At 42.1% G+C, this 12,763-nt stretch overlaps 1 protein-coding gene across 8 annotated transcripts in view; it reads left to right on the forward strand.

Annotated features, from left to right (window-relative positions):
• Positions 1 to 12,763, forward strand: part of hspg2 (heparan sulfate proteoglycan 2) — a 100,613-nt gene that overhangs the window by 30,342 nt on the left and 57,508 nt on the right. For 5 of the 8 annotated variants that reach the window (XM_083920755.1, XM_083920756.1, XM_083920761.1 and 2 more), the window contains exons 2-4: positions 1,001 to 1,130; positions 1,522 to 1,581; positions 9,610 to 9,669. In XM_083920755.1, the coding sequence (XP_083776881.1) occupies positions 1,001 to 1,130; positions 1,522 to 1,581; positions 9,610 to 9,669 (250 nt within the window). The remainder of the gene's footprint in view (positions 1 to 1,000; positions 1,131 to 1,521; positions 1,582 to 9,609; positions 9,670 to 12,763) is intronic. The other 3 variants (XM_083920758.1, XM_083920759.1, XM_083920762.1) reach the window with 1 other exon arrangement.

Raw genomic sequence — 12,763 nt, forward strand, 5'->3', positions numbered from 1 at the left:
TGTGTACTTTTGTGCAGCGTCACAGAGCTTCTAGCATTGGTTATAAACGTATATCTTGTAATAAAAGAAACCAAGCAGCAGTGTATTGAGGTTTGATTTCCTGCCCTAGTGCTGCGTATGCTCAGAGTTTTAGGTTGAATGAAATTCTAGTCTACTGTGGCTCGGGGCCCGGCTCTCCATTCACCGTTGCACTCCCATCCTTCAGTTACACCCCAGTCCTTCAGTTACACCCTTGCTATTGTTCCATTCATATAACATGCTTAATGACATGATGATCACAGATTTTGAAGCAGCTTGTCATCTTGAGGTGCTGCATTTATTTGAGATGTTTTTACTGCTCCTGAGGGTGACCTCATGTTTCCCTGATAAACTCCTTCCTAAATCCAGAGCGAAAAGCTGGTTGTTAGTTTTTTTTAACCCAAGGGGGTTGGAGTTTAAAGCATACTTTAACAGATTTATGTCATCCAGTCCAGTCCGTCTCAACCTCAGCTGCTTTTCACAGTTTTGTTCTGTGTGTGTGTGTGTGTGTGTGTGTGTGTGTGTGTGTGTGTGTGTGTGTGTGTGTGTGTGTGTGTGTGTGTGTGTGTGTGTGTGTGTGTGTGTGTGTGTGTGTGTGTGTGTGTGTGTGTGTGTGTGTGTGTGTGTGTGTGTGCGCGTATGCGTGTGCATGTGCATGTGTGTGTTACCATGTGTGAATATCTGTAGCCAACTCTCACCAAGATTAGAAATACATACAAATTATTTCTTTGGACATTTGTGCTGTGAAAAATACTTCAATGAGCTCTGTTGCATACCGATGTCATTAGCTTTTGTTTGCATGTGAACTCTTAAGAAGGCCTCTAAGAGATAATAAATGGTAAAAGTAAACACATCACAATGCCCTGTTTCCTGTCTCTGCTTTTGTTTTTCCTCCACCCTTCCAGGGTTTATGTATAGCACTGGGTGTAACCTTTCTTCACGGAGACTTCAACCCCTATAAATCTCTCTGTGTTTGCTGCAGGTGACTCAGGCCTCTAAGGTGTGGGGAGAGGTCCCTCTACCAGAAGACTTGGAGGGGGAGAAAGATGTCCAGGCGTCTCAGAGCTTACTGGACGATGACGAGGACTTCGCCGCTGATGAAGCTTCAGGAGGTGGGCTTGATAGAGGCTGGAAGACCACAAACCACAGCAACAGCTACCCATAATTCATTTTCTTTAGGCAGCCGCATATGTTTGCATATGCTCTCTACTCATGGGGAACAATTAAAAGAAGACGCTATGTGGTCACAGGCCCTCAGATTGTTGATCATCATCATCCGAGGACTGAAAATGAGGGAGTGTTGCTCAGAAACGTTATGAAATACTTTGCTGATTTCATCCTACATATGAACACTAACGTGCAGGATTCACGCTATTCACAAGGAATTTAGAGCAGATTTTTTTGTTCTAATAGGTGTTACATAAGTGAACTAAGCATGGTTTTTTTTTTTCTGTCCATGAATCTGCCCATTGACCCTATAAACTTCTGTTTCTGTCTCCACAGATCTGCCCAGTGGAGAGGATGATGGAAGCACACCGTGGCCTCCAGTCTCTGAGAGCACAAGTAAGGGACCAGAACATATAGTAAATCTAACAATTTTTCCTTGCGGCAGATTTTGTTGATGCGTGGTAGATCACTCAGCCATCTAAAGCCCCCCATCCGTGGCTCTAACTTCAGTGGCCAAATGCGGTGTGTGTGTGTGTGTGTGTTTGTACATGCCTGCCTGTGCCTGAATGATGGTGCCTTCACATCCTGCTACACCCTCTCCTCCCTCCTCAGCAGCTCGCCCGAGTCTGGTCATAACACACGCTTTGAGCTTTGTCTTTGAGACACAAACAGCTCCTCTCCTCTTTCATCTTCTTAACCAGCGGCAAAGGTGAAGGCACAATAAGATACATGAAAGCACCGTGAACAATAACAGCTGCGGCACAACACCTCTGTTTTGTCTTCCATTCACTCCTGCCCTTCTCCAGACCCCTGTTTTTTTGTCAATTTGAAAAGTTTTTATTTGTAGGTACCCCACTATACCACATCCCACAGCAGCAGAGAGAAAAAAATAGATTTTGTATTAACTGTTGCATGATGGGTCTTACTCTTTAATCATGCCTGGGGTTTGTTGCTGCTTGTTACGCCTCTGTTCTCTGTCCAGTTTTCTTGCCTCTAGAATTTTTGTATTAATGGAGACATCAAAGCAATTAAGACACAATTACCCTAAATATGTCTGAATGCTTCTTGGCCTTAGCCACCAATAAAGGGAGAGTATCAACTAGTGCTGATACTCAACTATAGCTGGATTTTAGCCACAGTTGCTCACTTGATAACATTCAACAAAGTACTGCTTTTATTTGGCGTATCTATCAATGGACTTTTGGGAGCCTAAACTAATGCAGTGTCTATTTTGGGGCGTGCCCATTCGCAACAGGCCAATTCCTTAGCTGCTGCTAGCTCCTGTCTGACTGTTTTAAATGCGTGCCCGTTCGGAGCAGGCAGATTGCTTGGCCCCCCCGAAAGCACTGAACGCAGCTCCGAACGGATGAACAGTTCTTGAGATATGTGAAGGACAGTCATAAAGACACAGACAGATTACTTCCTTCCTGTTAGATGATACGGCTACAGAGCCATCACATTTGTCATGGCCACTTAGAAATCTACACACCAAATGTGGTAACAATAGAGTTCAGGAGATATGATATATCTTGTAATATAAGCCCTGTCCAAACTTTGAGGGCCAGCTATAGAGAAACTGTATGGAAGATTCAACGTCTGTAAAAATGACTTTTTCCGGCTTGGTCCAGAGATGTTCTGTACCAAATTTTGTGATGAAAATTCAAAATTTGTAGGAGTGACAAATGAGTGTGGCTCATATTGATAGATTCATCTGGACCCACAGAATCCAGGGAAAAATTGGATTCTGTGACCAAAATGTAATGTTTTATTATTATAGCGCCACTTTATGGTCAAATGGCACCAAATTCAACACTGTGCTCCACTGGATCCCCAGTAGGACTGTGACTTTGGCCCATAAACCTTATTCCAAGTTGTTTGTTTATCAATATTATTATTTGAATATTTTTTAATAATATTTACCAGTAAATGCCGTCAACAACTATATTGTTACCAAATTAAGTCGTATATGTTCTTCTTTTCACGAGAGGGCGGTGTATCAATGGCAATAGACAGGAAATTATGTTTTCAGATGAGAAACATACTGTCACGACTGTTTTTAATTAAAAGTCCAGGCCCCTCAAGTACAGTCACACTTTTTCGGTCTTTGTTCACCCACTCCCGCCACATATTGTATTTCTCACACGGAAAAACAACGTATAATATGCTACAGCTCCCAAAAAGTCTCAGCACCACAGCAAAGCCACTCTCTTTGCTCTCACTGTGGAACCGGCAGGAATCAAGAGCTGCCACGTACCAGCAACCAGCAAATCAAAAAAAAAGTACGGGTTACACAACAGCCAATCAGAAAATAGCACTATTGTATCTGGGTAAGATTTAACACAACAACCAATGAAAAAAAAAGCATAGTTTGCCTGGTATTATTCACGAGATCTTGGAGCTCCATGCATCTCTTTTAGCACAGAGTACGTCATCTTCTGTTTATTATATGACATTACAAGAAATTCACAACTCGACTATTACTTAGAGAATGTTTCTCATAATAAGCATCGGTTTTTCAAAGCTGAGTGAAACAACCCCATTCCTGATCGTTCCTGACTGATGCTAATGTCGCTTACAGGAGCCTTAATGGCCAATAACAGCCTTGCTAATGAGCTCGCCATTCACAACTTCACCAGGCGTGAAAAAAGCCTCAGAATCTGAATTGAAAACAACGTTTACAAGCAAACAAATTTACAAAAAATAATGTCCATAACAGGTTAGAATATTAAGGGCTGCCTAATATTTGTTGAAATATCATTAAAAAAATGTAATATTCAAATTATATTCGAATTTCGAAGTTCAGAGTCAAAGCCCTAGTCCCCAGCAATAAACCCGCCAAGAGTGAAGTAGATCGGATGGACGGTTCTCAGGATATGTGACTCACAGAGAGTACTTGCGTTATAGTCTGATTATATCTATCATGACCCCACCCCCCTGCATGAAATTACTTTACCAAAGCAGATACATGTTAATATCCTGACAGGTCATACCATTTTATTATTAAAGACAAATGCTTATTAAAAGCTGCTGCTTCTTAGTGTGTCATTGATGCCAGGTGAATGACATACGGCAGGTTCGCAGAGCTGATGACATCATGGCAGAATAATTGTTTTGGTAGCAGTATTGCGAGCTTACATCATAACTATGACACATGGCATCATGCGCCTCGCTCACAGAAATAGCACGGCTGTGAGGCCTCTCTGAATTTGGGTAGTTAAAGGAGCCAGAGGAGCTATTGACACAGTTGACATTAATGTGTAAAGAGCATGTGAGTTGAGGTTTTTTTTTTCAGCATTGTTGAAGAAAATAAGATTGATTGATTAAAGTGTAGCTGTATGAAAGTGTATCGTTTTCTTTTAAACACATCTCTGCAGCACAATTTCAACCTCCTGCATTAAACTTCTGAGTTAGTTTGGTACATACAAAAAAATAATAATATGAAAGTCTTCAAACATAAATCTAGTTTGTGCTTTGTTGACAGCACAAGATGTGGAATATTTTCTGTTAATGTGCTCACATTTTGTGTTGCCACATGCGCCGACAAAACATTCCCCATTACTTTGGTTTATGGCTTCAGTTTCCATAAACTTCCTGGCTTTTGTTGCCACATAAAGGTCAGTGTTGCTTTAATGTGGCAATTAAATAGGAGGCTGAAATTATGCAGTTATATTCTTTAATATATTATCTTATCTCAAAGGTGGCGAGACATTTGCATTCTCCTCAGTATGATGATGGTGATATGATTTGTTGGAGGCCAGCTTTTTCCATATATAGATCTGAGCCTGACAGCAATGGGAAGGAAATTTGGTTTCCTGTGCTAAATGCTGAATACTTTTCTGAGTGTCTCTGTCCTGTTGGCTGTCCAGACTGTTCACACAAGCTTCTGCCTTCCTTCCCCCTCTACTGCTTGTAAAGTGGGAGATGTAGGTGCCGCAGATGCCCCCATTCTGCCCTATATCCTGTTGTGCTACTATTTGACGACGTTAAGGAATTCCCATTTCCTACTGTATTTGCCTCATGCATTGAAGCTGTGAAAAAACATCTGGAGCCTATTGCGATGAGGCTATTTTAAACCTCTTTTGTCCATTGTTATTCTTTATCTCCCCTAATCACAGTCTGCAATCTACTCCAGAGATATAGAGGTTGCGTCCCATGTCCTCCCAACCTCTCGTCCTGACCTACATGCTCAGATCCCCGAAGAGATTTCTGGGAGACAAAATACAACTTATCTAATCTGTGAGAGCCTTTCCTCCTTCCACAGGCTCCATGACAGACATTCCTATTGCACAAAAGATATTGGCCACTTTGTTTAGAAACCAAAGAATCAAAGGTTACCATGTCCACTTAGTAATGAGGATGGTGGTTGGTAAGGGTCCACTGGGGTTAAATTCTTCCCAGTGCTAATTTTGGAGGAAAAGCTTGAGAATTCATATCTGTACAGTAGTGGTTTCCAAAGTCTTGTCTGGCAAAAGGATGCAGCTAGATCTGTTTTTTAAAGGGGACATACACTTGTTTTCAGGTTCATATTTGTATTTAGGGTTTCTACCAGATCATGATTACATGCTTTAATGTTCAAAAAACGCATTAGAGGATGAATATACCTGTATTCATCCTCTGTCTGAAACGTTCCGTTTAGGTCCCCCTTCCGATAAAGAATATTCTGCACTGATTTGTCAGCATTTTTGACATTATCGTGTCTATAACAGCGCTGTAGTGGCACTTCCTTAGTATATATAGTATAGTTGTGACATTTTCTTCATTAAAGGCACAGTTTCTGAATAGGGTCTGTGTGCATTTCTCTGTGAATTGAGTGTTTTGATACTTTCACAGTATTTATATAGCACCTAAACTTTCTTTAGAATAATAAAAAACATGGCAATCTCACTTTTTGCAATATGGGACCTTTATTGTTTTATTGCGTTAAAAAAAACTTTTTCTCAAAGTTTTCTTACGTATGAAAACCAAAGAAATAAGGCATACATATCATATCACTATTTTTCAACCCATGTTATAAATAAACAGTTATTGGGCGGCCGGCGGAATCGTGGTTAGAGCAGTCGTCCCATGTAAAGAGGCAGAAGGTCCTCGAGGCAGTGACCGCAGGTTTGACTCCGACCTGCAGGCCCTTTGCTGCATGTCTCCCCCCCTCTCTCTCACCCCATTTCCTGTCTGTCCTATCTAATAAATGCTTGAAAACTCCCCAAAAAATAATCTTTAAAAAAAATATATATATACTGAAGTATACAGTTATACTCCATGTAACACCATGACACAACAGTTAAAGCTCTTTAGTTCAGTTTTCAACATGTCTCAGTTTTCCGAACCTGCTGGCAAAAAGAACTGAGGCTTTATAACGGTACATTTTCCATTTTACAGTAATTATTCATTATTATTAATTATTAATAAACACTGCATATTTGGTCATAACCTGAGGTAGACGAAACGTTTAAATTGTGATCATAAATTTCAGCGATAAGAATATAAACTATATGTATTTCTTATAGTCAAATACAGTATATTTCACTGTATTTTAATGTAAACTACCTCTGATTTACTAAGGGCTTTGTGACATGTTGGTTTGACATTAAACATGCAGCTTTGGGCTTGTCAGTTGATTCAAGGGAAGGGTGAGCAGAGAGATGTGTTCTGTGTTTAGTCTGCAGGGACCTTTTTGCGTAAACTTGAGGGCCAGGCTGTCCTTGATCCACTGACTCACAGACAGGTGTCTGCATTCTTTCGTAGTCTCAGCTGGTTTTACATCAATTGCTCGATGGTGCTTGCTGAAAAAACACAATCCAGGTTCATATTCTTCTGTTATCTCTAGCGGCTCTGGCAGCAGACAGGCTTACGACCGGGCCACCCATGGGTTTGTGAGATGTGTGTCTGTGTGTGTGTAACATACTGGGAGACTCCTTTTGGTAGTTACACAAGGGGACGAGTGCTGGCAGCTGCAGTTATTTTGGTGAGGTCTTTGTTGTCACACTGCCGGGGGCCCTCAAGGTGGTCACACACTGACCCAAGAGTACAGCCGAAACTTGTGTCACATTATAATCGAACAGCTCACTCCCTTTTGTGGATACGGCAGACAAAACACAAGGGCTGTACTGTTGAAGGACATGTTTGGTTTAACCTTTATCCAAATTGTCAGCCATTGATAAAAGCCTCCATTCACATGCAGTCAATTGTCAGTTTGACTGTGTATAATGCACAAAGACTACTGCTGATTGGACTTAAGCCTTATTGCTGCACCTTTCCCCATGATGCTACAATCTGTTCTGTTGTGCCACTAACAAACGCGTTGCCTTGGAGAACTTGCCTGCGCTGCTTTCTCTTTCCCTCTTTAGGAAAGAGACGTTGAGGGTTTTTCATTTAATGAGAGTGTGTGTGGCTGCTTTGAATGATCTCTTTTTTTTTTTCCCTCAAGGACAGGCTTGTAACTGATACATCTGTTTACTTTATTGACCTTCACTATAATCTGTGCTAAAGGGAATAGCTTAAATCAGGGAAAAGAAAATGGTTTGTTGTGTTACAAAACAAATACTGAATTAGAGCTTGTGGTTATTGGCAGGGTATTCCGTTGTCCTGTAGTTTTCCCAGATCTGAGAGTTTATTTGGATACAGCTCCACAGTTGATCAGCTGTTTCCTGCTTGAACACTAGAGAGTATCCATATTAAATAATACCTCTCCTGGGATTTGTTGAGCTATTTTTCTTCTGTAGGATGAGGATTTCAGGATATGTGCTTTCTTTCTTTCAAAAGATACCACTCTTAATCTCTCTCCCGATTTGGTAAGAAGGGCATCTTTGCAAAGTTCCTGTGTGCTCATGCTCTTATACAGTGGCAGCCTTGTTTCAGTCAGTTATCATCAGCACATAAAAGAGTGGAGAGTAATAATGAAGCTGTTACCCCCTTTTCTTTGGCTTCCACTCCCATTCGGACTCTGACAAGGATCCCAACATATCCTTTGCAGTAGATGATATTTCATTAGCTTTGATTAGTGTGGTCACTATTCTTGGAGGGAAAGTTTGGCAAGTTTTCTCTCAACTGTTTCCCGGGTGGACTTTGCAGTCTTTGTAGTTTTTTGTCGCATTCAGTTCACCTGACTGTAGCACCAGGCAGCAGGAGTTAAAGTCAATCTAATCTTCTAAATTTAAACCATAGTATTCCTCAATATCTTCTCTTCTGAAAGACATGCCACAGCTACAGTAATGATGTACCAAGAGCCATATGTTTTTTGTGTGCAGCTGTAAAACAGCTGGATCCAGCACACCCACTTGATTATGAAGGAGTGGTTGTTTACTGCCGTCTGTCGATGTTTAAGGAGTGGACTACAGAATATGAAGTTTGAAAATCTGTCTTGAGCACTAGTACAAATGATTCAAAAATAAACATTTTGCCAAATCTGTTTTCATCCACAAGATAACATAGTCCCTTTTTTGTTGAAAGACATTGAACCGCTACTCAGAAGACATTGCACGAGGTTCCCTCTGTTTATAACCCATCTTTGTTTCAGATCGTTCCAGAGGCCTCCTCGGCTGCCATTTCAGAGCATGCCCCACAGTGTAACTGCATCCAAAGCAGTGGAAGAATGAATGAGTCACCACAAAACAGAACATGGTCATTGTTGCCCTTGCCAGTGCAGAGGGCTAAACTTTTGGTTAAAAAAACGGTTATAATGGTGCTCAGTTCTTTCCATTTAGGAGGGAGAACAGGAAGCAGCTCCTCCCAGCGTCTCTACAAAGCCAGATTCTTAGGATATCCTCCGTCTGTTGAACCAAAGAGGAGTAATTTCGAAAGAGAGATGCCCTCTGATCTTTTCTCTTTGACGCAGTCATGCAAGCAGACTTCCTTGTGTGTTTCCAGACAGATGCTGGTTGAACTCATTAGTCAACAAAAACCACAGGAACCATTGTCCAACTGAGCATGACTATCCACGACATGTGGATGTTCATGATTAGCGGGACACTTGATGGCAAGAAATTGATGCTGACATTTCTCATTTTTTCGAATTTTGATCACAACTTTTTTTTCACTTCCTGCTGCTGTTTTACTGCGTTTATTTCACATAATTTCATGCAGATCAGTATATTCCGTTTGCTGACACATGGCAACTATTTCAACTCATCATCTTAGTGACTTTTTCCTGATTTCCTGTTTCTGTTAAGACCACTCCAATGGTGATTCACTTTCTGATTGTTACTTTCTGTTTTCTCTCCTTGCTTTCAATCATTTCCTTAACCTGAAATTTTAACCTCTCTCCACCCGCCTGGCTAACTCGATCCTTCTCCCTGGTCCTTGTGTTGCTTTTCTTGTTTGACCCTTGACCTTTTGGCTCCTGTTTTTGCCCCATCGACCTTGTGGGCTACGTCTCTCTTCCCCTCTGTCTCTTGCTCTTTGCTCCTCGCCACTCATTGCTTGCCATAGCACACTGGTTGGACTCTTCATATCTGGGGAACTTACAGAGCCCAGTCGAACCAGACTACAGTAAGTTCTTAAGCACTTCTTTCTTTCTCCCTTCTTGTCTTTGGCACACTGTCCAGTCACCTGCTCCACTCAGTTATGCACTCTCATTTCCAAGCACACTCTCAGATAACATTCCAAGGAAGTCTCAGCTTGGGCATGCAGTGTTTCAGTCGAGCGAGTCTGTTTTTCCAAGTGTCTTGCAGGCGTCTCCCAGTGTTTTCTGATGCCAGCGGAAAATGATTGGGTTGTTCCATTAGGTAATAGAGTTCACCTCACTCGAGTGACACTTCCAGCTGAAAACATCTTTTTAAAGATATGTTGGAATGTCACTACCGCTCATCCCTGTGGACAGCTAACACTTGCAAAAATGTGTTCCACAGTTTAATTTGAAAAATGGCTTTTTGTAATGTCAACCTCATGCAGATGGGTCGTCATAATGATACGAACCAGCTGCTTCACAGACAAAACCACTAAAACATGAGTATGAAAACATGCTTTGTTACACACAATGGTGGTTTCTGATGCTACATACATGGCAAGCCGTGGGAGAGCACAACGGGGCAAGCTTAAGAGTGAAGCCAGAAGTTATTCCCAAGAGCTCCCCAGAGGGCAATGAGTGGAATTGGAGACAGAGGGTTTTGGCTGGTCACCAGCAAAAGGGTTAAGTAGCAGGGGTCCTGTCTACAAGAGTTAAGCTGAGACAAAGGCAACTGGCATATGAATATATCACAAAAAGCAAGAGAGAAATATTTAAAAATGAAGGGAGACAAGAGAAAAAAACCCATGGAGGGGGAAAACATGTTTTATTAAAGATATTTGATCGGATAGATGTGGTTTTGGCCTTATAGATTCTCTCAAATGGGTCGGGTGGTGCTGGGCCCATGCCGTGGGCGCAGCATTTGGGGGTTGAAGGTCAAGCCCAATACGGCTGGGCTTTAAAGGACAGGCTCGGCTCACTGCTCAATCAAGTCTTTGTCTTCTGCATAGGCCTCTATGTGTTCTGAGGGGGCCCATTGCACAAAGCCGCCACAGTTCTACTGAACAGCTTTAATAGCTAAATAAGTTTGTGAATTAAGAGTTTGGAATGCTATTTTTCCACTCCTTTTTTTTTTCATCTCACCCGTCATGTCTGCACTCTGACAGTTTCATCACTCTTGATGGTGGTCGTGCTTGATGAGGGGATTTCCCCCCCTCCCCGCTGGAAACAGTGAGTGATGCACAAGAGAATGGGTCTCAGAGTAAAAAGAGCCGCTCGTTAGCAGCAGGGCACAACCCGGCAGTCTAATCAAAGGATCTCAGGCGGCGGCAGCCCCACACTCGCCAGTCTGTAACGTCAAAGCGGAAAGCTCAGAGAGAGTTGGGGCTACGAGCTGCTGTTGACCTGGCGGCGAATACCCACTCAAGTGATTAGATTATATTCGGGTCAAATGAGGCGCTTTGATGACTAACTTTGATGTTGCCTGTCTTCTGGGTCCACATTCAAGCCTAACAATTATTCCTACAAGCTTGACAGTAACAGCCTGTAAAGCAAGCACTCAGGCACCCTGCCAGGCTGTGCTAAAGCCTGCAGTTATGCTGTTACACGTCCATCTCACTGTGTGTTTTCATAGGCAGTGCTCAGTTTACTTTGTCGTGAATGTGACTTTTTTCTCACCAGGAATGGGATGCCTTGTTGTGCCAATGCTGTGTTTAAGGAAAAATGGTTTAGCAGTGTTTAGAGAGGACAGCTGTTAACCAGCCAAAGCTCAGGGACTGGTTGCACCAACAGGGCTTACACCTGGTCTTCAGCTAAATCAATGGTAACTTGGTTGCACCATCTAACTAAGACCGTGTGTTAATCTTATACCTTGTCAGGAGCCGGCTTAAAGTCAAAATTATTTCTATATGTCAGCTACCTGATGCCTACCTGGTTACACAAGAGCCACAAACTTTGAATAACCCACATTAGTTTTTCTGCTAAAGTCTCCTTTTTATCTAATTACTTACTGCTTACAAACATGAACACGCATCTAGTCTTTCACCTCAGCTTGTTGAATTAGCGACCAAACAAACTGAGTTTCAATCGAGCTATAGCTAGATAATTACCTGGTCTTGTCTAAACTTACCTGCAAATGTCACTTTGGCCCATTCAGACGCTGCTGCAGTCCTTACTCTTTAACAATGTTGCTGACGACACACTGTCAATGCGTTAGTTGTTAGTTACAGCCAAGTTTGTTTGCTTTTCCTCTCCTTTCACATTAACTCTGGAGCTCCACCTGCCAGTGGCTGTCAATCAAACACAGAAAAGCCTCTCCTGTAGAGCTCTAATAATTTTGTGATATTTTCCATGATCCATCATTATAGCGTTGCTACAAATTAGAAGCTACACATTAGCAAGTCAGCGGGATGTTAATGTTAATGTACCACAGGTATTCTGTGTGACTATGGCATGGCTAAGACTAGGCATAGTTAAGACTAGGTTTAAGTTTGGTTGGTGCAACTGACATAAAGATGTTAACAAAGACAAACTTAGCACTTAGGATAAGGCTTAGTAAAAAGGCCTTCGACACAGAAAACATTTAACTTTTAACTAAGTAGCTCCATGTAAGTGTGTGTGTGTGTGTGTGTGTGTGTGTGTGTGTGTGTGTGTGTGTGTGTGTGTGTGTGTGTGTGTGTGTGTGTGTGTGTGTGTGTGTGTGTGTGTGTGTGTGTGTGTGTGTGTGTGTGTGTGTGCGTGTGTGTGTGTGTGTGTGTGTGTCTATGTGTGTGCAGGTTTATTGTTTTGCACATATTTGTGGGCATGTATGTTTGCAACTAGAGGCCCAGGATAGGGGATGCCTACTTAGAACATGGCTCTTTGCTTTTGGCATGGCAAGTAGCGTCTGACTGCAAGAAACAGTACAAATATTGACTTCCTCCCTAAACCCACACTGCCAGTCTGAAATCAGAGGCTGGCAGGCCCGTCCTAACAAAGTGTTGGCAGGAGTGTGAGAACCGGGGCACCCCGCGGGGCAGGGCTATTTTAAGTTTCATGCCCTAAGCCTGCGACATTGGAAGAATTATAATACATCTGACATTTTTGTTGATAATGAGTTACTTATATAGCAAGTTGTTTGGCTAGTCACCATTATAGCTG

The sequence above is a fragment of the Echiichthys vipera genome (assembly GCF_963691815.1).
Source record: "Echiichthys vipera genome assembly, chromosome: 9".
NCBI lineage: Eukaryota > Metazoa > Chordata > Actinopteri > Perciformes > Trachinidae > Echiichthys > Echiichthys vipera.